The sequence below is a fragment of the Gopherus evgoodei genome, chromosome 9 (genome assembly GCF_007399415.2).
Source record: "Gopherus evgoodei ecotype Sinaloan lineage chromosome 9, rGopEvg1_v1.p, whole genome shotgun sequence".
NCBI lineage: Eukaryota > Metazoa > Chordata > Testudines > Testudinidae > Gopherus > Gopherus evgoodei.
This window is the reverse complement of record NC_044330.1, coordinates 23,669,590-23,695,742: the sequence shown is the minus strand read 5'-3', so window position 1 is coordinate 23,695,742 and position 26,153 is coordinate 23,669,590. Positions and strand designations below refer to the sequence as shown.

Sequence of the window (26,153 nt, the reverse complement as noted above, 5' to 3'; positions counted from 1 at the left end):
GTATGCCAGTAAGTAATAGTGGCAGTAACTCTTAGAAGCAATGCCTGTTGAGAAGTTTAGAAAGGAGAGTGAAAGGCTAGATCCTTGTATGATGCATTTGTACTTAACATGGTTATCATCTAAGGCTGCTGTGTTCTTGCCAGAGTTTCATTGCATGTAAACTTCCTGTAGCATTACGTTCTTTTAACAATAATAATTAATGATTTTAGAAACTTTAAATGTTTACAAATTGGCTGATATTCAAACTGCAGATTCTTGGAGTTCTAGGAGATGGAAATTTCTCTCTTGTAAGCAAAAAATGTTGATGTTGTTGGATGGTTGAAATAAAAGGCCAGATCTTCAGCTGGTGTAACAACAACAACAACAGTTATTTTGAAGTCAGTGGCGCTGTGGTAATTTATACCACCTGAGACTCTGGCCCATAGTTTTCAGCTGATTAGAATATACAGCAAATGTACAGGTATTGTCTCCTTTGTGGAGGTGAGTCAGGTTGGGGGTACCATAGAGTACTGAAGGAATCAAAGCAACATATTTCATACAATCTGCATGAGGAGCCTAACCTTTCTAGAGCACTAGAGCACTTTTTTCTTTTAGAAAGGAATGAAGAGTACTCGGAACAAACAGTTAATGGAACAGTATTGGTGGGACTGAAATTTGGAGAATTCTGCCATTTTTTCTCCCAATGAAGTTCTGTATGGCCCTGGTTCAAAAAAATCCCTATTCCATTGAAGTCAATGGGATTTATGCATGTGCATAAATCCATCCTTATTCTGGAAGTGCTTAAGCATGGTCTCAATTTTTTTTTTTTTTAAATAGAGTATTGCTCCTTGGGCAATTCCACTCTACGCCCAGGATGCAGGGTATTGGGAGGAGGAATATGGGGAAAGGGTGGGGAGACAGTTGTCAGGGCAGGGCAGGTGAGAATTGAGGAGAATAATACTGCCTATTTTGAACCCCAGAGCACTGGTATGTTGTGCAGAAACCCTACATTGTCTACAAAGCTGGAATCATTGCCACCAGCAGGTGTTGCTGTATAAATGCATGTTTGGTGGGAGGCAGAAAGATACATTAAACAGGAGGACATCTCCATATTTTACAGTCTGTAAAATGTGTTAATAGATGGGTGGGCTTTCACTTATGTCTTCTACAAAAGACAAATAATAAATATTGTTACACTGAAAATGAGAATCTAAATTCTGATACCTCCTAAATATTTGCTTTGTCATTGCATACTAATGATTTTCACATGCTTTGGGGGAAAAAATTCTTCCTTAATCTTAAGTGATAATGTAAGGCATTAATTTAATACTGTTCTTAGTGTCTATCAGAATAGAAAAGCTTGGGCATAGAAGCTACTTTCCAAGTCCAATATGTGTTGCCTATTTCGAATTTCTGTGCAAGTAATGAAGATCTTTGAAAGCAGCACTTCAGCAAGCAAGATCTCCATCTTTAACAATATGAATTTTTAAGACTACATGTTGACTTAATTACTAGAGTTACTTTTTACCAAAGGAGATTTTTCTGTACATAAATCACACACAAATAGCAGCTCAACATTCTCTGTTACATGTAGGTACTTCTACCTGTGAGGCATTGCGTGGGTCATTATTAAAAGCAGCATCATTCTTTTCCAAAAAAAGAGGAAGCAAAATTATAACCCAGTGATGGTCAGTTGGTTGTTATAAAACTATCTGTCTCGGCTCCTTTCCAAGAAAAATAAATTGTATGTGAAATAAATCTGGTCTGATGTTACAGTATGCTTCATTGTGTGGCTCTGCTTGCTTTACTGGCAGTTATTACTGCATATTGCTTTGCAGAGTACTGTGCAATCTAGCTGCCACGTATGTGTGTGTTTACAGTGTCTCTAACTTTGATTTTTTTTCCCCCCTTCAGGGAAAGGGTGAATATACAATGGAATACAATAGATACCAGCCATGTTTACCTAGTGTTCAAGAGGACCTAATTCACAAATACCTAGAAGCAACAGGACAACTTCCCGTGAAAAAGGGCAAGGCCAAGAGCTGACTTGCCTCCTCCTGAGTGTTAATTAGCAGCTTTCACAATCTTCCGACAAACTCTTTCTCCTGCAGAGCTCTGTAACCTCAATGACTCAACACATCGAGGGTGAACAGACAAATTCAGACTGTATCAGAACCTAATCTTTATTAAAAGCTCCTTCCTTTATGATAAATTCAGAAGTTACCGGCGATCACGGCTGAAATGATCACATACATATTCCGTTCATTAGCCAAAAAATCTGTTAAATTATAATAATAATTTGTCTTTGAATTTTTTGTTTTAAAGCACTTGTATTAAAATGATGATATAGTAATTATTTTATTTTGTCACTTCGGAAAATACAATACTGTGACTATTGTGCCTCTATTTTAAATCCTGAAGGATCCCAATTCAGAGGACTAAATTTACACAGCTTGATGGGCATCAGGTGGATGAATTTTTATCCAATAGAATGAAATTTGCCCTTGAAGGCTGTTCCCAAAAGCAATCCCTTTGCTTCTGCAAGTCACTCATTAGCAATATGTAATTTCGGGATGTTTAAATAGATATTTATTTTACCCTGATTCCAAAACAAAATTCTAAGATTTTCCAAAGTCATAAATAATCCACCATCTAAATGTATCTGTCAATGCAATTTGCTGCTCAGCAGCACTGCTCAGGACAGATGAGCCCACTAGAGTGAATTTGAAAAAAATTGCCCAGGATTTAGGATTGTACCAGCCTAAAATACAATTAAAGTGAATATCCTTCATAAACTGAAATGTATTATGGATTTAGCTACTATTTCATTTGCTTTCCCCCTTTCCAATGGGATCTTTTTGTGACTGCCTAACAGACAAAAACAAATACAAGCAGTGCTAATTCTTCCCCAAATCTCAAATTCAAGAAGGTAGTTTTATCCACCTGTCACAGGGTGGTCACAGGCTCTCCCACTTTTGTGCCTGCACCCTGTGTTTAGGCTGGTTTAATAAAGAGTGTTCACTCCTTTTGTTGAATCACACCAGTGTCTTTATTTATAGTGCTTGTGCAGTGCCCAGATCCCCCAACAGTTAGTGCCCCTCAGACCCTCCCCAGGGTCTCCTGGCCTTTGAGGCTTCCTTATTGGCAAGGAGACAGAGATACTGCCCTCCTGTCTCCTCCCAGGCTAGCCTCCCCGCTGAGGTTTGCCCGTGGCTTTTACAGCCTTCTCCTGCCTCAGTCCAGCTGTCATGACTTAGCCTGGCAGGTTCATCAGAGCCAGCCCTCGTTAGGGCTTGCAGCTGGGCTCCCTGCATCTCTACCCCTGGCCTACCAGCCAGAGAGCAGGCTGTAGCCAGCATTTTGGCAGGGCTTTAAAGGGGTTTTACCCCTGCCCTGCCACACCACCATTGAAATTGGCATCAAGAGTGATCCTCAGAATCAATTAATTAGTTCCCATCAGGTGGTTGCACAGAGTAAAAGCCAGGCTATTATAATTGGGCAAGAGAGAGGATATTGTTCATGTGTTTTAATTAGAGTTTTTATTACCTAGCCAAATGAATAACTTTGATTTTCACATGCACATTTGTTTGTCCCTGACCGCTCTAACGCCTGCTATACTTACGTTATCTGCAGTTTTTCAGTTAACAGGCCATGGATTGGGGATGGTGTGTGAAGCTCAAAATCAAGAAAGCATTTTGGGACAACATTCCCGGCACCTTGTTCTAATTGTCCAGACACAGAACAGAACCGTCGTGACGTGCTTTTTAAAATAACTTGTAACAAATACAATTTCAAGGTGCACATAGACACAAAATAGATGCATCTATCTCCATGCACACTAAACCTCATAGGATCAAATCCTGCTTGCCCTGCTCATGTATGTAGCTAGTCTTACCTGGAGTACTCCTATGAACAAGATCAACTGGATTTGGCCTTTAAAAATGCCCCACATATTGCTTATTCTTTTTTAATCAAGTAAAATAAATGTTCTAGCAGGAACTTCCTTTGCCACAAACAGATAAACCCCCTCAAAAAAGTAATGAGTATATTTGAGAAAGTAAACACTGGGTGATTGTCACTTTTTCCCCACATATTTGTGGCCCTCATTTTGTCCTCTTATCAGAGGATCACTTTTTTTTTAACAAATAGCTTACATAGACACAGATTTATCAATCTAAAGGTCACAAGTGTTTCTTGAATTTAGGCTAAAAATCCCTCTACAGGGATACAGTGTTATGTGGTTACTGAAGGGACTGACAAAAGCTGGTTGCTCAGTATAAGTGGCCTTAGAATAACTCAACATTTAGGCCCTAATTCTGATCTCACACTAGTGTTAATTGGAGAAATTCCATGTTAGTGGACTTACACCAATATAAACCTACATGAGTGAATGAGAATCAGACCCTATACATTTCTGGGTTGTTTGGTGGGAGAAGTTTCTTTTAAGACAAGAGGTTACCTAACAAGGATGGTGTCTTGCACAGGTTTTGTTGGATCCCTAACGTGGTAACACACTCTGTGTAAGGCGTTTAGGTAACCGTTCAGACCACTCCCTTGTCTTCTGTTTGGATAGTAACCATTAGTTTTCCATCTCCATAAGAAAAATATTTGTCTACTAAATTTTTTTAAATTTTTGAACAGAAATATTATGTTAGCTTTTAACTTATATCAACAGTAAAATAAATACCATTACATTTGGAGGAAATTGTGTTTTATTTTTGCATGGCACTGCTGATTCATTCCTTATCCTCAGCAACTCCAAGCAATCTCCATTGTGGGCATTGGTTCCAAAGCCATGCCCATTACAGGCTGCAGACCAGCCTAGGCAGCACTTCTGGAAAGAGCAACAGGCAAGGTAGAGAAAACATTCTCTATCACAAATTAAAATAAACACAAGCTAAGAAGAAAAACCTGATGTACTTTATTGTTCTGTGACCACAACATTTTTAGTGCATAAGCTACTTGACCCAACATCGTGCTCCATTTAAAACAAAAAAAAGTTTCCAGCCCACATGGCTACGAAGGCAACTGTGAAAATATGGACAGAGCAAAAACTGATGTAGTGTCATCTTCCTCAGCATTCAGACAGCCTAGAACAATTTGCTAGAAGTACAAATTTGTCAGAAGAAAAATGAGGACAAAGACCTAGGATGATCATTCCTAGTCTATTTTTGTTTACAATATGCACAGAGTTCCTGTTATTACCTTGAACAAGGATGGATAGAACAGAACAAGCCTTGTGTAGATGTAGCCCCACAGCAGGGCTCCAGCAAAACACAGCTATTTTCTAGTTACCCAGCTAGTACTCCCAGACTCTCTGTCCTACTGCTGCCTTTTTGCCCGATCCCAAACATATTAAAGTCCTTTTTGTAAGAACATTCATAGTTTTTTCACTCAAAATTCCTTGCCCTAAGCTGTGTGTTCTAGGTTTAGGGCAAGTGGAGTGTCCCCTCACCTCCCACACTTAAATCTACACCAATCTAGCTGAGATTGTCGTTAAGAGCAAGGAAAACAGCATTTTTACTTATAACAAGTTAAGGGAATGCCTTGCAATAGGTGCACTTCTATGGTCTACGTTATTGGCTAAATTCTCCCAGTCAAATATTTTAATCAGAGTCATCAAGCTCAGGCTGTATGGAGATGGGGGTAAATTAAATAATAGTATTTCAATAAGTAAGCCCAGATTCAACGAAGTATGTATTTTCAAAGCTTTGCTACTTTGTTAGAATGTTTTGGTCCCTTCTGTTCTTTCTCCCTGAGAGGACAGCTGCCTCACAAACCTATGAACAGCTGAAATTCACCCACCTGATGCAATGGACTATTCATTTCCTGAAAGTGTACGTGCACTGCCTTTTTCCATAAAAATTGAGATTGGTGACAGATACAAAGCTAGAAGTGACCCCTAAGAATTCCTTGAACAAATTAATACTTTTCTCAAGACTTTTATCCTATATATTAACTTTGTTCATATTCTGAGTTACAGCTAAGTAACTTAGTGACATAAAATCAAGGGTGTGTGTATATATTTTATAGGAACATTTTTAGGTAGATATATAGAATGTGTGATTTCTTTCATATAAGAAATTCTACAGAGATTTATTTTTGGTGAAAGATGACTAGTTAAAAGGCTTCAAATTCATTGCAATACAATTTGTGTAGAAGAGTTATCACAATACCGATTGGAACTATTAATGCAAGATTTTTTTCCATTTCAAATCTTTATATAAAAGCCATCATTAATCTTTTTAAAAATTTGCTTCTTCCTCATTGAAAATTCCATTGGTAGACCCAGATTCTGTTCCAGACCCTTCTTCAGATTCTGACTGCTGATTCTCTGACAAGCAGAAGTACTTCACTTTGAGGGGATGTCCAGGAGTCCAAATGACACGGAGGTGGCATGAAATCATTTCCTGGAGAGCAGAGAAAATCAAGGTTATCTCTACATTGCCTTTTTTGTTGATGAAAAGAGATTTCAGACAATATGTGTTTTTGTACCTGAGTTGGAATTTCATGTAGTATAACCAAGTAGTCAAAGTCAATCGAATCATCTTTAGTTATCTGGATGCACACAAAAGACAATGAAGAGGGTCACTCAAAATTAGACTAATATTCAGAAGCAATTCTTCCTCGTACCATTAGTAAGGCCAGCTGGATATTTAGTACATGCTGTAGCTTTTTGATTCCATACACTTAATAATTATGTTGCCCTTCTCTGTATCTCTTCTGAGATGAGGCAATCAGAACTGTATGCAGTATTCAAGGTGTGGGCATACCATGGATTTATATAGTGGCATTATGATATTTTCTGTTTTATTGTCTATCCTTTTCCTAATGGTTCCAAACATTCAGTTAGCTTTTTTGCTTGCTGCTGCACATTCAGCGGATTTTTCAGAAAACTATCCACAATTCCAAGATCTGTTTCTTGCATGGTAAAAGCTAATTTAGATCCCATCTTGTGAGATCCTTTTGTAACTCTTCACAGTCTGCTCTGGACTTAACTATGAGCAATTTTGTATGTTCTGCAAATTTTGCTATCTCACTATTTACCCCTTTTTCCACATCATTTTTGAATATGTTGAACAGCACTGGACCCAGTACAGATCTCTGGGGGACACTACTATTTACCTCTCCCCATTCTGAAAACTGACCATTTATTCCTACCCTTCATTTCCTTTCTTTTAACCAGTTACCAATTCATGAGAGGAACTTTCCTCTTATCCCGTGACTGCTTACCTTAAGAGCCTTTTGTGAGGGACCTTCTCAAAGGCTTTCTGAAAGTCCAAGTACACTGCATCCACTGGGTCACTCTTGTCCACGTTTACTGACACTCTCAAAGAATCCTAATAGATTGGTGAGGCATGATTTCCCTTTACAAAAGCTGTGTTGACTCCTCCCCAATAAACGTGTCTGATAATTCTGTTCTTTACTATAGTATCAACCAATTTGCCTGGTACTGGAGTTAAGCTTACTGTTAGGTTTACTGTTCTGTAATTGCCAGGATCACCTCTGGAGCTGTAGGCACCAAATACCACTTATTGAAATGGCTAAATATGGCCATAAATGCTGAAGGGTATGTCTTCACTACAGAGTTAACATGGGGTTTGCCTCTAACTCCTCTCCATCCACACATAAAACCCTCTCACTCAAGTGTAATGGTGTGTTTTCAGCCTGAGCTAGCTGGCCCTGCTGAGGCTGTCAGTTAAAGCTCAGATGCTGCTTTCGCTTGAGCTAGGAAAATCACTTTGAAATTATGACAACATCAGCTAAATCACTCCGATGCTGAAAGTCCTCCAGTGCATGCCCACAATTTCTCTCATGTAACCAGAAGGAATGACAGTTTCTCCCACAATTCACTGGGAAAGAACCATGGCAGCTCAGCTTACTTCAGCACAAAGAAGCATGGGACGTGCCCCAAGAACTCCTAGTGATATATACAGGGAGCGCAGCACCAGTGAGGACACAGTAACTTGGATATGGCTTTGCAGTTTGGCTGATCACACCTGGGCTACATGAACCCAAGATGCTCAGAGCTGGATGCTGTTCACTTGAGTTAACTAGGCAATGAAGACTTACCCCAGGTTCAAGAATCCTACCTCATCAACTACTGTAGGGTGCCACTGAGAAAAGGATCTTTCATCTTCCCATAGTTTGAATATCAAACTTTTCTTCTGAAAATCTGGCCCTGGTATAAAGTCAGTATATTATAGTAACATGGGGTCAAATCTTCACTCTCATGTTTAGTCCTATGGAAATCAGTGGAGGTACTTGCATAAGTGAGACAAGCAGGATTTGGCTCACACTTTGTACCAACATTTTTTGCATAAATTCCTGGACAAAATAAGTCATTGTTGATTGAAATACTTGCACTTCGGATACTGAGATCTTGTATGAATCGGATATTTGACAGTGACTATGAGCTGCTGATTGCTGGTTTATTGTGTATTGCTTATTGTGAGATGATGTATTAACCTGGTAATGCAGATTTAATTTCAGCTTCACTTACCCACTGCTTCACATTCTTGACTTGCGCCATGAAATAGCCTAAGTTCTCTGTTGACTTTTCCCACATTAGGTAACTGCTGCCAGCAACTGCCAAAGCCCAGGCGGGCTCCAAGGCTGGTTCAATATGTCCATAGCTGTCTGAAAGGGGAAGTAAAAGACAGTGATGTAAAAATAATTCTGCTTTTACATCAAGTACACAAGAAACCACTTTTGCACTGACATTGGATTACTGTTTCCTCAAAGTCTGTGTTGCAATATTGAATGGGGAGGGTAATGAACTATTGTAGTTACAGAAATACAAAAGCCTGGGCTGACCCTGATGGAACTGAGTTTAGCAAGCAACACTATCCACTGGGTCCCCACAATGAAGAGTGAAATGGGAAACCCAATCTCCATGATGACAGTGTTATTATAAGCCTATCCAGAGTGGATGAATGACTGAGGCACATTATCACACTATTTCCAGTATGCAAATATTCCGCTAGTCAGTCCCCTATGTGCCTCCTCTCAGTTGAGGGAACACCAGTGGCCTAAAAGACACACTTGTTAATACTGTATGATTTCCCTAAAAACAGTTAAAAGAGTGGGTCTTTCATTGCAGAATTTTGCACAGAATTATTTGTCGTCTAATCATACAGATATCTCTAGTCCATCATGTTGTCTTCATCCTGCAAAGCCCAGAACATTTTTTCGGGAATCTTCAGGAATGTTGGCCCCTTTTTTTAAAGCTCTTTGTTTTAAAGCTGCTATTGTCAAAATAAACATCTTTAAAAGATGTTTGTGCATATTTGCTTGGTTTTGTAGTGGTTACAAAAACTGCTTAGCACAAAATTTAAAATAATGACTGAAAGGGAATGTACCAGGAATATCATTTCCAGTGATTGGTTTGGTTTGTTGCCTCAATTTTTTGTAAAAGCTGTAGTCATCTTCTCGGGTTTGCTTCTGATCTTTGGTATATGTGCAGTTAATATTAACAGCAGGTCGAGGTTTCCTCTTCAGGTAGAGCACTGTAGCAAGGCAGGTCCCAACGTTTTGCTAAAAACATAAATATCAAAGCGATTATATTTCACTCCATGTCTTTATGTGCATGCACCATGTTTTAAAAACAAAACAAAAAAACTCCATTGTGTTAATCTTGGAGGCACAGCATATATAGTAGGCCCGTTATGTGAAACTATATAGGATTTGTATAGGGTTAGGAGGATTGGGGCAAACACCTATGATTTGTCAGTTATTGCTTTTGCATCTCTTGAAGTAAACAGTGTTCAGAAAAAATAACAGTCAGACCCATCCTGAGCAACAGACAAAAATTAAGTTGCTTAACAGAGCTGGTCTTCTAGTACAGGGGAGGAGAGCTGTCCATGGTTCACTTAAGGATACTTTGGGATAGTCTCTCTCAGGACAGGAGATTAACTGATAAGAGAGGTCTCTTGGACAAGTTTTCATGTATAATAAATATGGACTTTATTCAGAAAAGAGCTAGGGATTCATTTTAAAAATCATTCTGTATGTAGCAGATCTGCCTGTAATGGAAACCCAGATGCATATGGTGAAATCGGTAATGATAAATCCCCAGTAGAGTGTAAGTGCAGTGAGGGTTATAATTTCAACAAATTTATCAAGTGCTTATTCAAATTTTGGAGTGTGGACACCACAGGAGATCCATTTGGATAATGAGGGCCATACTGTGCCATTGATTTTGACATAAGTAGGAAGTTTGACTTAAAAGCTTGATGGGACAATATAGCTCCAGGTCAGGATTATCCTCCTCAGGCATTGAGCAAAATAAACTCTATGAAGGATCCACTTAAAAAAGCATTGAAATGACCTGTGTTTTTAGGGGTAAGTATTGTACTTTGTGTAGGAAGGACCATCTTACATTACAAACTTACGCTGCTTTTGTAGTCTTCTGTAGTGAACTGCAGGTAGTACTTATGTCCAATTCCTGGGATAGTCTGAAAGTGAGAGAAACAAGATCTTTCTAAAAGGGGAAGTTCAGATTGTATTTTAGCACATATTGTTCTGGCTGCATAGGAAGGTTATCATTAAAATATTTACTGATTATTGCTAAATACAGTATTCAGGTGATATCACGGAAACCCATGCTGTGGCTTTCCCTTGTATCCAGTGTAGGCATTACAGTGTGATATTAGGGACAAGACAGAGATGCATTATTAGAGGTGGTCTCTGGGGTCACTTTTGCCTTGCTTTGGCTGTCCAATCTGAAATTAAAGATCGCATGGTACTATTTGAAAAGATGAGGGGATAACCTTAGTGTCCTATTGACTATTCCTGTTCTTATTAAAACCAGTTTTATACTGTCCAAGGCTATGAATAAGCACACAGGGCCTGATCCAGCTCCCAGGAATGGAAATGGAAAGAGTCCCATTACCTTCAATAGCAACAGGAGCTGATCCATAAATGGCTGTTTTATGCGCTCAAACAATAACTACTCTACCATGCCTAACTCTTTCACAGATTTGGATACAAAGCATTACAGAGAAAGGCACCATCTACATTACTAACACTAATGCCCAGAAACTGTTCATAAGATCCATTTTTTTTAAAAAACAAGGAGCTTGAACTAGCTTGGCTTTACCACCAATTGAAAGGGGTGTAATTTGGTGCATATATTTTTAGAAAGATGTTTGAGTTTCCCTAGGTGCTTCAGAAATTTAGTTATGCCCCATTTCTACTCGAAGCAAAATTGTGCCAACTAAGCCAGCTTCAAAAACCAGCACATTGTAAAACTCAATTCTGCTGCTCTTTCTCCATTCAATTTGTTCAATCTATTAAAAGCAAAACTTAATAGTAGCACCACAGCTACTATGAAAACAGGTTCTACTTTAGTACCAGCTACAAGCAATGGAAACCAAATGCAGTCAGGGGAGCACAAATATGTATATGCATTTGTTACAGAACAATATTAATACTAAAGACTGTATCCAACCCAAAGACTCTGCAGCTTCAAGTCTGCAAAGACCCCGCAAGTCTGTAAATGTTTCTGCTAACCTACACAGTCATAGACTCTGCTGCTTATTCTGAAGGGCCATGGAAACCAATTTCAACTTTGTGTCTGCCTTCATCTATTCTGTTCCCAGGGCACAGTCATATGTGGGCGCTGGATTCCCAATGACCCAGAAACCAGGTGAGTTCTTCCTCAGCTGACTTTCAGATGGATCTCTGTCAGGAAGAAGTGATGATCAAGGCCCACTGGACAGAAGATTCTTCCCTCCTCATTATACTGAATGCCAAATTAGTGTGAGTCCACTCTGAATAATTAATTATTACTGATAATGCTGTTATCACAGAGTAGCAAAGTAGAGTGTGCAAAGACTACTTCCTTCACTCTGTCAGAAATAATGTTGTCTAAAAAGTAACCCAAATTTCCATTTGATTGTGGTTTTTCCTATGATAGGTAAGTAAAAAAGGACGTTTGACAAAGATAAAGGCAGAAACCTTCCAAAACCACTGTTAGAGGGACATCAGCTGATTCATTCTGAAAGTGCATACAACCTAAGAGCTGTCTTTGTAGCAGTTCTGCAATGACTTGTGTATGTGCTTAACTTTATGCAACCACGAATAGTCTCATTGACTTCAACTGGATTCTACTCACGGTGCATAAGATTAAGCGCATGTATAAGTAAGTCTTTGCAGGATCTGGGCCTCAGAGAGGTGATGAAAAAACATGCAAGTATGTCCACGAATCATTCTGCCTGGCTGCGTGTAGTCTCCAGAATTAATTCAGAGCATGTATCCTGTAGCTTATATATTTTACTGGAAAGTTAGAAAAACCAAAACACTGGTCTGAAGATGGCATAGAAGTACAATACTGGGCACAGCATTCCATCCCAAAATGTGGAGCTTATATTAAGGAATGTTTTAAAGCCAGGGTAGTACAGTTTAAGATTCTGTACTGAAGAGGATGATAGTCTAGAGCAGTGGGCCCCAACGCAGTGCCTGTGGGCACCATGGCGCCCGCCGGGTCATTTATGTGCACCCGCCTAGTGCCCAGCAGGGGAGAGAAGCTGCAGCCCTGCACCTGCCAGGGACAGAGAACTCCGGGGCCCGAACCTGCGGGCCCCGGTGTTCTCTGTCCCCAGCAGGTGCGGGGCTGCGGCTTCTCTCCAGCTTCTCCAGGGCTGCAGGCGCAGTTCTCTGTCCCCGGCAGGGGCGGGGCCGCGGATCCTCTCTGGCTTCGAAGCCGCGGCCCCGACCCTGCCGGAGACAGAGAACTCGGGCTGCAGCCTGCGGGCACCAGTGTTCTCGGTCCCCGGCAGGTGCGGGGCCACGGCTTAAGCTGGAGAGAAGCCACAGCCCCGCCCCTGCTGGGGACAGAGAACTCTGGGGCTGCAGGTGCCGGTGTTCTCTGTCCCCAGCAGGCATGGGGCCCACCTAGTGCTCAGCAGGGGAGAGAAGCCAGGGTCCCACGCCTGCCGGGGACAGAGAACTCTGGGGCTGCAGGCTGCAGGCGCCAGCGTTCTCTGTCCCTGGCAGGCATGGGGCTGCTACTTCTCTCCTGCTTCTCTAGGGGTACGTCTACACTACAGGATAATTTCAAATTAACTTAAACCGATTTTATTAAACAGATATTATAAAGTCGATTGCACGCGTCCACACTAGGCACATTAATTCGGCGGTGTGCGTCCATGGTCCAAGGCTAGCATCGATTTCTGGAGCATTGCACTGTGGGTAGCTATCACTATAACTATCCGGCCAGTAACTTTGATTTGCGGCCACACTAAGCCTAAATCGATATGTTAATATCGATTTTAGCGTTACTCCTCTCGTTGGGGAGCAGTACAGAAATCAATTTTAAGAGCCCTTTCAATCGATTTAAAGTGCATTGTAGTGTGGACGGGTACAGCGTTAAATCGATTTAACGGTGTTAAAATCGGTTTAACAGCGTAGTGTGGACCAGGCCTAGGGCTGCAGGCGCTGGCATTCTCTGTCCCTGGCAGGCATGGGGCTGCTACTTCTCTCCTGCTTCTCTAAGGCTGCAGGCGCCGGCATTCTCTGTGCCTGGCAGGCACGGGGCTGCGGTTACTCTTCTGCTTCTCTGGGGCTGCAGGCTGAGGGCGCCGGGCCATGGCTTCTCTCCGGGGACAGAGAACTCTGGGGCTGCAGGCTTCGGGCACCGGTGTTCTCGGTCCCTGGCAGGCGCGGGGCTGCGGCGTAAGCCAGAGAGAAGCTGCAGCCCTGCACCTGCTGGGGATAGAGAAATCCGGGGCTGGAGCCTGAGGGCGCCGGTGTTGTCAGTCCTCGGTAGGCACGGGGCCACGGCTTAAGCCGGAGAGAAACCGCGGTCCCGCGCCTGCCGGAACAGAGAAATCTGGGGCTGCAGGCTTCATTCTATGTTGAAGTAAGAATAATAAATATCTTTGGACCAGCAGTTCAACAATGTTTTACTTTTTTAAGATAAATAAGATGAAAACTGCTTATGATATTTATTTTGTAAAAACTCCTTAATTTTTCTTACAGGTAGATAAAGAGCAAATTCACATGGTAAGGTAAAAGAGTAATTGCCAAATAATGTAATTAATACCTTTTACTTGTAAAATTACCTTTTTATCTTATGGATTCATATATTATGTAATATTAAATATGTTTTTCGCATTATTTAATGTACAAATACAAAATAAGCCTTCAAAAATTGTTGGCACCTGATACACCCTTCTGAAAACATGAATGTGCTACTGGCCACAAAAAGGTTGGGGACCACTGGTCTAGATTAAAAAGAATGAAACTCACCTCTTCAGATCAGTGCTGGAAAGATAAGGGTGGTATTTTTGAACATAGGCTACAGGAGTTCCCTTAATTACATACAGTTTAGTTGTCTGTCATGTCACACACTGATTTACAAGTGAAGACTGAGTCTGTCATCCCTGAAGATGCTAGCAGGTAAGAGACCCTCACATCTCATCAGAAGTTTCAGTTCCTAAAAGCTATGACTCAAAAAAAAATGTTCAATTCTTGTTGAGTGGAAATAACCAATGACACCACAGTTAGCAGACAGGTTCAGGAGACTTTTGGAAACTGGAAAATCTGAGCACAGAGGTGCTGGAACAATTTGTATAGTGGGGTGTCATAAACAGATAGCTAAGGGTTAATGTCTCTTTCACCTGAAGCACCTGACCAGAGGACCAATCAGGAAACCGGATTTTTTCAACTTTGGGTGGAGGGAAGTTTGTGTCTGAGTCTTTGTTTTCTGGCTGCCTGCTTTCTCTGAGCTTTGGAGGAGTAGTTTCTACTTTCTAATCTTCTGTTTCTAAGTGTAAGGACAAAGAGATCAGATAGTAAGTTATATGGTTTCTTTTCTTTGGTATTTGCATGAATATAAGTGCTGGAGTGCTTTGATTTGTATTCTTTTTGAATAAGGCTGTTTATTCAATATTCTTTTAAGCAATTGACCCTGTATTCGTCATCTTAATACAGAGAGACCATTTGTATTTTTTCTTTCTTTTTTTTATATAAAGCTTTCTTTTAAGACCTGTTGGAGTTTTTCTTTACTTCAGGGAAATTGAGTCTGTACTCACCAGGGAATTGGTGGGAGGAAGAAATCAGGGGAAATCTGTGTGCGTTGGATTTGCTAGCCTGATTTTGCATTCCCTCTGGGGAATAGGAAAGTTCTTTTTGTTTCCAGGATTGGGAACAGAGAGGGGGAGTCACTCTGTGTAGTTTCACAGAGCTTGTGTCTGTGTATCTCTCCAGGAGCACCTGGAGGGGGGAAGGGAAAAAGGATTATTTCCCTTTGTTGTGAGACTCAAGGGATTTGGGTCTTGGGGTCCCCAGGGAAGGTTTTTCAGGGGGACCAGAGTGCCCCAAAACACTCTAATTTTTTGGGTGGTGGCAGCAAGTACCAGGTCCAAGCTGGTAGCTAAGCTTCGAGGTTTTCATGCTAACCCCCATATTTTGGACGCTAAGGTCCAGATCTGGGACTAAGGTTATGATATGGGGGTACTAAGAGCCATTGAACCAAACTGTAAACCCTGTATAGGATGGAAACTACTTCAAGCCGATGGTGCTGCAGCACCCCTACTTCTAGCACTTATGTCTGAGCATGCAAATTTGAAATGTGGCATTTTTCAGATCTGCAAATCTTGTCACTATGGTTTAACATTTCAGTCGTTCATGATGATGATTGCTGACTGAAATGGTTCAGTAAGATTCCTCAGTGGATCTTTACAGAAACACTTCAACTAACAACTTTCATTCTGATGTTGTCAGAATATCCTGGTACAAAGTGCACTCAAGTTGCACAGAAACTAATATGTTAGGGTCAAATTCTGAAAAACACTATCATGAATAGTTCCATTGTACCACTCAAAGTAGTAAGCACTAAGCCTGATAATAAGTATTTGCAGGATCTGCTCCTTTCTTTGCTAGTCAATCACTTATCTTCCCACCAACTTTTGTATTTTTAATTTTTTGCAAGCAAGGAGTTTGAGTGGTTTGGGAGCTAATGAACATATACAAGTAAAAGGTGTTTATAAATGAATTATTTATCTGTTGAAGTCTTTTGTTTGTAAATTAATATTTTGCATCAGTTAAATGACTGGGATGTTTGCACATTTTTCTTTGATAAAATCAGTTATAAGAAAATCAAACCAAAAAAATCCATTTGGATGTTGTCATACAGATTCTCCCTTAAGGAGTTGTCTATATTGCAGTGCCTAAGTATTTTATTTGAGAGTGCTAGTTGTTTACCAAATGTGTGTGTTTAAATGAAAGGGTAATTACTGTATGATAAGAAAAATTGCTACAATTTGTTAATCTTACATTTGTTTTGCATGAGATCCTCTCCAAGTGAACAGCGAAAAGAATTCTGGCTGTTTGTACAGTGTTAGAGGTTAGAACATTGAGCAGATGTGCATATCCAAACTTGGCTACACACACACACACACACACACACACACACACGTTTCTCCAGGGAGCTATTACTACCAAATGTTTGTAAAAGTTTACTAGGAGAGAAAGCTGTGGGCCTGTCACCTGCTCTCTGTATATACACTTGGTTATATATTCCAGATAAGAGGCGACAGTGGATAAGCCACTTGCACAACTTTAAAATACCTTACCTGTACAAACAGGAGAGTTTGGCCTCAGATCACTTTGGGGAGGGTAGGGAGACTGAATGCTGACCCTCATAATCTGCCTTTTTTTTTTCTTTTTCCCTTCCACTTTGAGCCCTGGCTAAAAACGTGTTGTTCTTTTGATCTACTCAACTGTCAAGTCAAAATGACAAAGGCTATTAAATGAACAGGCATTCTTAGTATAGTAACAAAGTAGCTGCCTGGAGTTTTATGAAGGTGTTATGTGTTTGTGGCATAGAAACCAAGACCCAATATTGTGAGGAACTGTGCACCCAGTGAGGTACTCAGCACCAAGGAGAGATGGTCCCTCTGTCAGCTTGCAATTTAGCCTTAAAGGGACACAGGGAATTATTTCCATATATTGCATAGCAGAAAAAAGCATTTTAAGATCCTGTGTTAATACAGATAACATGAAATAATTACCACCAAGGGGATTGTAACACTTTTATAATGGAAGAAATGTGGGTTTGAGACTGCCATTGACAGTGAGTGGGGGGGGACTTCTGAACCCTTGGGGAGCCTTATTAAAGTCAATGCAGCAGTCTGCCCCCATGCTATTAAGTCCAGCGTCGGGGATTTAAGGCTTAAAATACTTGCAGTAGCCACTGTGTAGTTAATCCCAAACTTCCCTATCAGAAATGTCCGAAGCCATGTAATAAACGCTGGGTTTTTCTTTCCATGATGCTTATCCTTAATGGTGGCCTCATCCCTTTCTGCCTCTTGAGAAACATTTTCATTTTATTATTATTGCTGAGAGAACTTTAAGAATGACAATCAAATTTCATGACAAAACACTGCAGTAGTTTCATTTTATTTTTTTAAAATAAATATTAATGAAGGAAATAAAATCTATCATAATTTTGTATATATCTGTTATCATGTAAGTATAGAATTAAGTGCTTCTTGAAATGGATGTAGTCTCCTTATTTGTAACTACACCATCTGGTACATGGGTATTTAAAAAATTTTCAGGGCTGAGCTGCAAAGCTAAAGTACAAACTGACTTAAGTACAGAAAGATATGTTGAAAGATTTCCCTATCTACACAAGGGGGGCAGCATCTGGCACAGAAATAAGTTTTTATTTTAACTAGCCTGTTTAAAATTCTTCCTTTCCTGCCTTCTGTGGAAAGATTTTCACTGTCTTCACTTTCACTCTCACTTCAAGGTTAGCTGCTGATATCCTAGAATGCATTACATGACTCCATGTCTATGGGTCAAAATGAGACCTCTAGTATATAGGACATCAACTAATGTATGCTGGGTTATTGTCAGCCAACCAGGAAGTGTCCGGAGGATTTCAGAACAGGAAAGAAAATAATTTAATGGGCTATGTTGACATTTCTCTGCTGAATGTCTGGGCTGAGGGATATTTAGCTAATTGTTAGGATAAACTTCATCCAACTCCCATGATAGATTTTCAGTTGTCAGTACACTAGAATAGCTACTTTAGAAAGGTTCTAGACAGGACTGCGAAGTATCATGCACCTTGAGTGACACTCATACACCTGGTAGCCCTATCATTATCCCTGCAAACTAACTGAGATGTCAAATGTTCTGCTGGGCTGTGGGGAGAGCCAGCAACTGTTACTCCTGGCTCTGTCACGCTGCTCCCACGGCTCCCAGCTGGGAAGGAGCATCCAGCGGTAATGGCAGCAGCAACTATGGGAACAAAAAGTAAGAGGGGCACAATACTGGCCCCAGGTTTTCCCCCAATCTTTGCATTGACTTCAGTGGGCTCTGGATCAGGCCCAGAGTGATTTAATTAAAACAAAGTATCAGTCGTACACAATGATCATCATTCTTATAAGAAAATTTTAAAAACACTTGTTCACCTTGGGCCAGGAAATGTATATTTCTTTGTAGTCCCTAAAGAGTTAACTTTCCTTCTGTTGTCTTTCATTTAGAGTAAAGATTTCTAACACAGGAAATTATACTGTTCAGCATCAGATAAATTTCTAAAGAGAGAGCTCAACCTCTAGAACGATACACTCTAATAATGCATGACATTGGAATTTGAGCAAGTGCTGCTGCTTGGTCAAAAGATTAGGAAATTTTACCTTTGTTGTCAGTTTCCCTTTTCCCATTCAAATATATCTTCTAAAATTATGGGATGGGATCTAATAATAGGTTTTATAAAACTTTTTTCTACTATATTTTGGACATAAACTACTTAAGTGTTTGTTTAAGCAAGGAGTACAAAATGAAAGAGAGTTAAGATTTCAAGGTTTTTAAGTAGGAAATCAATTAATTCATAACATATACTTAGGCCTGGTCTACACTGCAGGTGGGGGAAATGGATCTAAGTTATGCAACTTCAGCTATGTGAATAACATAGCTGAAGTCGACATATTTAGATCCACTTACCGCAGTGTCTTCACTGTGGAAGTCAACAGCTGACGCTCTCCCATTGACTCCGCCTGCCCCAGTCCTCCAGAGTCGACAGGAGAGCACTTGGCAGTCGATTTATCGTGTCTAGACTAGATGTGATAAATTGACCCCCGCTGGATCAATCGCTGCTCGTCGATCCAGTGGGTAATGTTGACAAGCCCTTAGTGTATCCATATCAAATTCTGTTACAAATATTGCTATCTAAAGAAGCAGGGAGGTAATTTAACTAAGTGTATTAGAATGGAGATTATTTAGCCCTGTTTACATGACTCCTTATTAATTTATTTTTCTCTGGACAGGCGGGCTAGTGTGACTCTCTGTAAAATTCACTCAAAGCTGCTCCTGAGTGTCAGTTTTTTGGGTATTGCTTCGGTGTTGTACCTGATATGTTGGGTTATGAGGGCAGAATTTTAAACCTGAAGTGATTCAGGCTATGGCCAGCCTCTGGGAAGGAAAAGATGACCCACCGAGGGGAATAAAACATACCTGTGTTTTCAAAGCACTGGTTTCCCTCAACATAGAGGCCTCAGATCAAACTCTGTCAATTTCAAAACCTTGTTTTCGACAAAGTCCCAGAGCTAGAACCTTTAAGCTGTCTTCAGGCTCTCTTAGGTCTGTCTGTTTTGTGATTGGCAACTAAGAAACAGCATCAAGAGGTAAAAAGGTAAGGCACATAGGACAGTTAGTGTTTTGAGCTAGGATAGCTCGAGGATTGTCCCAGCCTATTTACAAAGTCTTGAAAGCTACCAAGAAACAGCACCAATTTAATTTCAGATTATTTTAAATCCTACCACATCCCTACCTCATGACTTCAGATTCCTTTCAAGGCACAAACATGTTACACTGAAGAGTCACTCTGCTTGCCTTCCACTCGCTTTAAGCATAGAACTTTCATTGTGTCCAAAATGTCATTTTATGTATGTTCCAGAAGAGGCTGACACCAAGGTAATATCTATTTAACATATATGGAGAAATAAGAGCTAAGGCTGGAAGCACTGACCTAGATTTCTTGGTTAGCCAATAACATGCTAGAATGTAAAAGCACCCTCAAGGGCTATGCCCATTTCTATCAGACACTACTGATTTCAGTACGATTAATGGCCATAGGGCAATAGGTGTTCTCCTTTGCTGCACATTTTATTCTCTTGCAGGACACTGAAATTGTTAATTTAATCCAAAATATAATCTAAACTGTACAAATTTAAGGAAGTAGATGATTTTTCTCTCTTGCAGTCATAGCAAAAGATATTACAATCACATACACACAAGAACATAAGAATGGCCCTACTGGGTCAGACCAAAGGTCTGTCTAGCCCACTATCCTGTCTTCTGATAGTGGCCAATGCCAGGTGCCCCAGAGGGAATGAACAGAACAGATAATCATCAAGTGCTGATGTCGCTCATTCCCAGCTTCTGGCAAACAGAGGCTAGAGACACCATTCCTGCCCATCCTGGCTAATAGCTATTGATGGATCTATCCTCCGTGAATTTATCTAGTTCTTTTTTGAACCCTGTTATGGTCTTGGCCTTCACAACATCCTCTGGCTGGTTGACTGTGCACTGTGTGAAGAAATACTTCCTTTTATTTGTTTTAAACCTGCTGCCTATTAATTTCATTTGGTGACCCCTAGTTCTTGTGTTATGAGAAGCAGTAAACAACACTTCCTTATCTACTTCCTCTACACAAGTCAAGATATTATAGACCTCAGTCATATCTCCCCTTAGCCGTCTCTTTTCTAAGTTGAAAAGTCCCAGTCTTACCAACCTCTCCTCATACGGAAGCCGTTCCATACCACTAATCATTTTTGTTGCCCTTTTCAGAACCTTTTCCAATTCCAATATATATACAGTGTAAACCCTTTCTGCCAGTGAGGTTACTCATTTAGCAGCCTTGGCACTCTATGTTTTCAAGCTGAAGATTAAGGCAACAAAAGAGGCCACTGTACTTTTCAGCAGAAAATTCTTTGGCAACACAGAGTTTGGAAGCAGTTTAGGTACTTTTTTGTTGAAAATGAAGTGTGAGCATAAAAATTAGCATGAGGTCTGCTAAATCTGATTCACAGTTGCCATGACAAATAGACTATTTCACTAGTGACCGGGGCATTTTAAGAGCTGTTTTAATGAAGTGTGTAGTACAGACCGCCTGCCTTTGTTTTTCTGGGCTGGTTTGGTCACAGAGAGTTGATGAACAGTTTAATTCTGTATGTACTGGTTATCAAAGAGCTTCTGGGGCAAGCACTGACCATTTGGGAAATGGCTGCTATTCTAGTAGCTCGTTCAGGAGCCCGTGGTCAGGAGTGTAATTCATAATTTATTAGAAGATTTGCTGCTTGGGAGCACTAGTGGGCACATTTGAGGGGGGTATATTGGTCCCTCTCACAATCCATCTTTCTCCTTTCCTTTGGAAATGGTTCCTCCAGCCCTGCTGTCTCCCTTTGCTTGTATCTTTTACACCATCCAGCCCCTGACACACAAGAACACTAAATCCAAGTCTTTCTCCATCGTCTCCCCAGAAAAGGGCTGAGGTGTCAGAGTCTGAAACTTGTGCATTGTGCTATTTGCAGGCAGGCTCAGTGTATTACTCTTGGCTGTGTGCATTATCCCGGTACCACACACTCAGTGCAATGCCCTTTGCTCTGTGTGTTACCAGAGAACAAGTGGGTTGGGACATTGCCTTTTGTTCTGTGCGTTACCTCGAGCACCAGCACACTCCACAATGCCCTTTGCTCTGTGTGTTACCAGGGAACAAGTGGGCTCTGGGGCTGGGCATTGCCCCAGGCACCAGCACGTTCCAGGCATTGCCCTTTGTTCGGTGCGGTACCTGGGCACCAGTGGGTTTGGTGCATTACCCTTTCCTTGGTGCAGTACCCAGGCACTCCCCAGCTCAGAGCTCTGCCCTGTGCTCAGTGTGGTACCCAGACACTCCCCCCTTGGAGTGCTGCCCTGTGCTCGGGGTGGTACCCAGACACTTCCCCCTCGGGGAACTGCCCTGTGCTTGATGCAGTACCCTAATGCTGCCCTGTGCTTGGGCCAGTACCCAGGTACTCCCCCCTTCGAACGCTGCCCTGTGCTCGGGCCGGTACCCGGGCACTCCCCAGCTTGGTGCTGTACCCAGACACTTCCCCCTCGGAGCGCTGCCTGTGCTCAGGAGCGGCTCTAGACATTTCGCTGCCCCAAGCATGGCAGCATGCCGCAGGGGGCACTTTGCTGGTCCCCAGTCCCGCGGCTCTGGTGGACCTCCCGCAGGCGGTGGACCGCCCTCCCAGCAACTGGCAGAGCGCCCCCCCCGCGGCATGCCACCCCAAGCACACGCATGGCATGTTGGGGCCTGGAGCCAGCCCTGCCTGTGCTCCGGGTGGTACCTGAACGCTGTCCTGTGCTCGGTGCTGTACCCAGACACTCCCCCCTCCGGGCGCTGCCCTGTGCTTGATGCGGTACCCGAATGCTGCCCTGTGCTCGGCCGGTACCCGGACACTCCCCAGCTTGGGGCGCTGCCCAGTGCTCGGTGCTGTACCCAGACACTCCCCCCTCCGGGCGCTGCCCTGTGCTTGATGCGGTACCCGAATGCTGTCCTGTGCTTGGGCCGGTACCCGCGTACTCCCCCCTTCGAATGCTGCCCTGTGCTCGGTGCTGTACCCAGACACTCCCCCCTCGGGGCGCTGCCCTATGCTCGGGGCGGTACCCGAACGCTGCCCGGCTGTCCCTTACCTTGACCGTGGCTTTCCGGACCTGTCCCAGCGCCCGCAGCGCGCTAGGCGACCCCAGGCGGTAGTTGAGATAGTGCAGCGCCACGCGGGCCGCCTGCCCGGCCAGGCGGCTGGAGACTTGCAGCTCTCCGGCGGCTCGGGGCGGCTCGGGGCCCGCACCCCACGCCACAGGCAGCAGGAGCAGGAGCAGAAGCGGGCCGAGCCGGGCTGCGCTTCGCCTCTGCATGTTCAGTGCTGCCGGGTGCTCGAGGTGCTGCGCGTCCAGAGGCGGCTCTGCTCTGAGCCCGCAAGCGCCAGTACAAATAGCAAGGGTAGGGCTGGCTCCCCGCCCCTCCTGCGCGGCTGTCAGTGCCGGGAAGCGCTCGAGCACCACCAAGGAGGCTCCGTCGAGTCTCCGGTGGCGACTTCTTCCCTCCCCCAGCCTCCCTCCCTTTCCTTCCCTCCCCTGTTGCCCGAGCTCCTTCCCTTGACTCCTCCCAGGAATTTCCCTACACCCCCGAATTTCCCCAACCCCCCACCCCAGTTCTGTGAACAAGTTACCTGCGGTGTTGCCAATTTAGTGATTGTTTAGAAATTTGAATTGAAATCGGAACATTAATACACACTTTAAAAGCATATACAGTGTATGATAAAAGAGGTGTAGCTGAAAAAGTATAATAGATTTCAAAAGTATGAACATAGGCTAGCTTCCTTATACAGCTGTTGTCTTTTAGGACAATATCAGTGCATTCATTTCAAATGATGATTTGTAAGCAAAGTCTAAATGAGCTCTCCCTGACAGCTAGTGATGGGCTGGGGGGGGGTGGGGGGGAAAGGCTTCAGGACCAGATTGTATTTACAGTCACACCTAATCTACCTATGTATCCAGCAAACAGAGCTGTGTTGCCCAAATGATAGATTTTGGCTGGGGTTGGGTTACAAATCACTTGAATGCCAGGGTAATGAAATGTTGTTGTTATTATTGTGTGATAGAACTGTATTTAGCCTGTGCTGATTGAGGGCATCAAGGGACAGGGACAGGGGTTTGATGGTCTGCCTGAGTCACAAGTACTATTTGACCTTCCCCTCTCCACTGGTTAAAGACAGAGCTGATTAGGCTCCATAGATAGTCTTTTGTTCTGTTAAGTGACCACTGCAGCTGAAGTCACTGATAATCAGGTCTAAGTGCTTAGACCTGCCGTGGGACAGTGTTTCTGTGGAAGAGATGGCCCAACCTGCACTAGCAGCGAGGTTCCACCAGCTGAAATCACTGAGAGCTGGGTGGAACCTCAAGAGACCAACTTGCAGAGGTCACAGTGGCAGGTGGCAGCAGAAGGTGATGGCGCAGGGCCATTGGCAACAGAGCGATGCAGTGAACGGTGGCACAACAAACAACACTGAGCAGTTGGAGGAACGAGCAAGGTGCCTCCTTGCCCTCTGACCTGGGAGATGTATTTGTGTGAAAGCACCTCTGAACTCTGAGTTGCCGCTGACCAAGGACAACACCGGTGAATGTGGTGCAGTGGAGGGAAAAGTGAGTGGCATGTTAAATAAACATTTGTTTGTTGGACTATATTTTAGTGACTTTGTTCCAGAATGCTAGATTTGTGACTGGGAATAGAAATTTGTATAAATGTTTCCTAGTAGGCCAAGGTTTTTAAAATGCATTATTTGCATTGTTGTTAGCCCACATCATTGTTATCCTGAGAGGTGATTATATTGGGGACTTTCTGTAGTAAACATTTTTATTATTGTAATTAATTTTTACATAAGAATGGCCATAATGGGTCAGACCAATGGTCCATATAGCCCAGTATCCTGTTTTTCGACAGTGGTCAAAGCAGCGGCGGCTCCAGGCACTAGTGCACTAAGCCACGGTGAGGCGGCCTGTCGGTCCCTGTGAGGGCGGCAGTCAGGCTGCCTTCAGCGGCGTTTCTGCAGGAGGTCCGCTGGTCCCGCGGTTTCAGCAGCAATTTGGCGGTGGGTACGCCGAAGGCACGGGACCAGCGGCTATCCTACAGGCGTGCTGCTGAAAGCCGCTTGACTGCCATGCTTGGGGTGGCAAAATACATAGAGCCGCTCCTGGGTCAAGGCCAGGTGCTTCAGAGGGAATTAACAGAACAGGTAATCATCAAGTGAACTATCCGCTGTTGCCCATTCTCAGCTTCTGGCAAACAGGCTAGGGAGACTCAGAGCATGGTGCTGCATCCCTCCCCATGCTGGCTAATAGCCACTGATGGACCTATTCTCCAGGAATTTATCTACTTCTTTTTTTTAAATCCTGTTATAGTTTTGGTCTTTACAGCATTCCCTGGCAAAGAGTTCCATGAGTTGACTTTATGATGTGCAAAGAAGTACGTTTTGTTTTTTTTAAAAACTGCTGCCTATTAATTTCATTGAGTGACTGTTGGTTCTTGTGTTATGTGAAGGATTAAAGAACATTTACTTACTCACTTTCTTTGCACCAGTCAAGATTTTATAAACCTCTGTCCTATCCCCCTTAGTTGTCTCTTTTCTAAGCTGAAAAGTCCCAGTCATTTTAATCTCTCCTCCTGTTTCATACCCCAAATCATTTTAGTTGCCCATCTCTGTACCTTTTCCAATTCCAACATATCTTTCTTGGGATGGGGTGACCAGATCTGCACACAGTATTCAAGATATGCGTGTACCATGGATTTATATAGAGGCAATATGATATTTTCTGTCTTATTATCTAGCCCTTTCGTAATGATTCGCAACATTCTGTTTGCTTTTTTGACTGCTGCTGCACATTGAGTGGATGTTTTCAGAGAACCATCCACAATGACTCGAACATCTCTTTCTTGAGTGTTAACAGCTAATTTAGACCCTATCATTTTGTAGGTATAGTTGAGATTATGTTTTCCAATGTGCATTACTTTGCATTTATCAACATTGAATTTCATCTGCCATTTTGTTGCCCAGTCACACAGTTTTGTAAGATCCCTTTGTAACTCTTTGTAGTCTGCTTTGGACTTAACTATTTTGAATAATTTTGTATCATCTGCAACTTTTGCTACCTCACTGTTTACCCATTTTCCAGATTATTTATGAATACATTGAACAGTAATGGTCCCAGTACCAAACCCTCAGGGATACCACTATTTATCTCTCTCCATTCTGAAAACTGATAATTTATTCCTACCCTTTGTTTTCCATCTTTTAACCAGTTATGGATCCATGAGAGGACTTCCTTCATCTTATTCCATGATGGCTTACTTTTCAAAAGTCAATTTAAGTTATATAATTTTTTTTAAAATTATATAAATCTAGTACTGTTATGTGTTTTGGTGTAATTTGCACTATCCTCATGTTAAATTCGCATTATCCTAACAAAACATTAAATTTATTCATATCTCTTCTGTGTTGCAGGTCAAAGAGAAAATGAAAAGACAAAAAACATGCAACAATTTTTCCACTCAAAGGCCTCAAAAACCAGCCTAGGTGAAGAACACATCAAGAACCAAGAATATAGCAACATATCAG

The 26,153-nt window shown here is 42.3% G+C and overlaps 2 protein-coding genes across 2 annotated transcripts in view; one reads left to right on the top strand and one right to left on the bottom strand.

The window, feature by feature from the left end:
• GFM1 (G elongation factor mitochondrial 1) overlaps window positions 1–3,017 on the top strand; it is a 57,921-nt gene extending 54,904 nt beyond the window's left edge. Inside the window, exon 19 of the mRNA XM_030574476.1 lies at window positions 1,894–3,017. Coding sequence (XP_030430336.1) covers window positions 1,894–2,025 — 132 coding nt within the window. The 3' untranslated portion in view covers window positions 2,026–3,017. The remainder of the gene's footprint in view (window positions 1–1,893) is intronic.
• A 1,860-nt stretch (window positions 3,018–4,877) lies between these two features.
• RARRES1 (retinoic acid receptor responder 1) lies at window positions 4,878–23,067 on the bottom strand. The gene is made up of 6 exons (XM_030574486.1): window positions 22,672–23,067; window positions 10,374–10,436; window positions 9,342–9,516; window positions 8,483–8,619; window positions 6,475–6,537; window positions 4,878–6,389 (listed from the first exon to the last, which is right to left on the bottom strand). The coding sequence occupies exons 1-6, from the start codon at window positions 22,894–22,896 to the stop codon at window positions 6,225–6,227; spliced, it is 828 nt and encodes a 275-aa protein (XP_030430346.1). The 5' UTR covers window positions 22,897–23,067; the 3' UTR covers window positions 4,878–6,224.
• Between the last annotated feature and the right edge of the window lie 3,086 nt (window positions 23,068–26,153).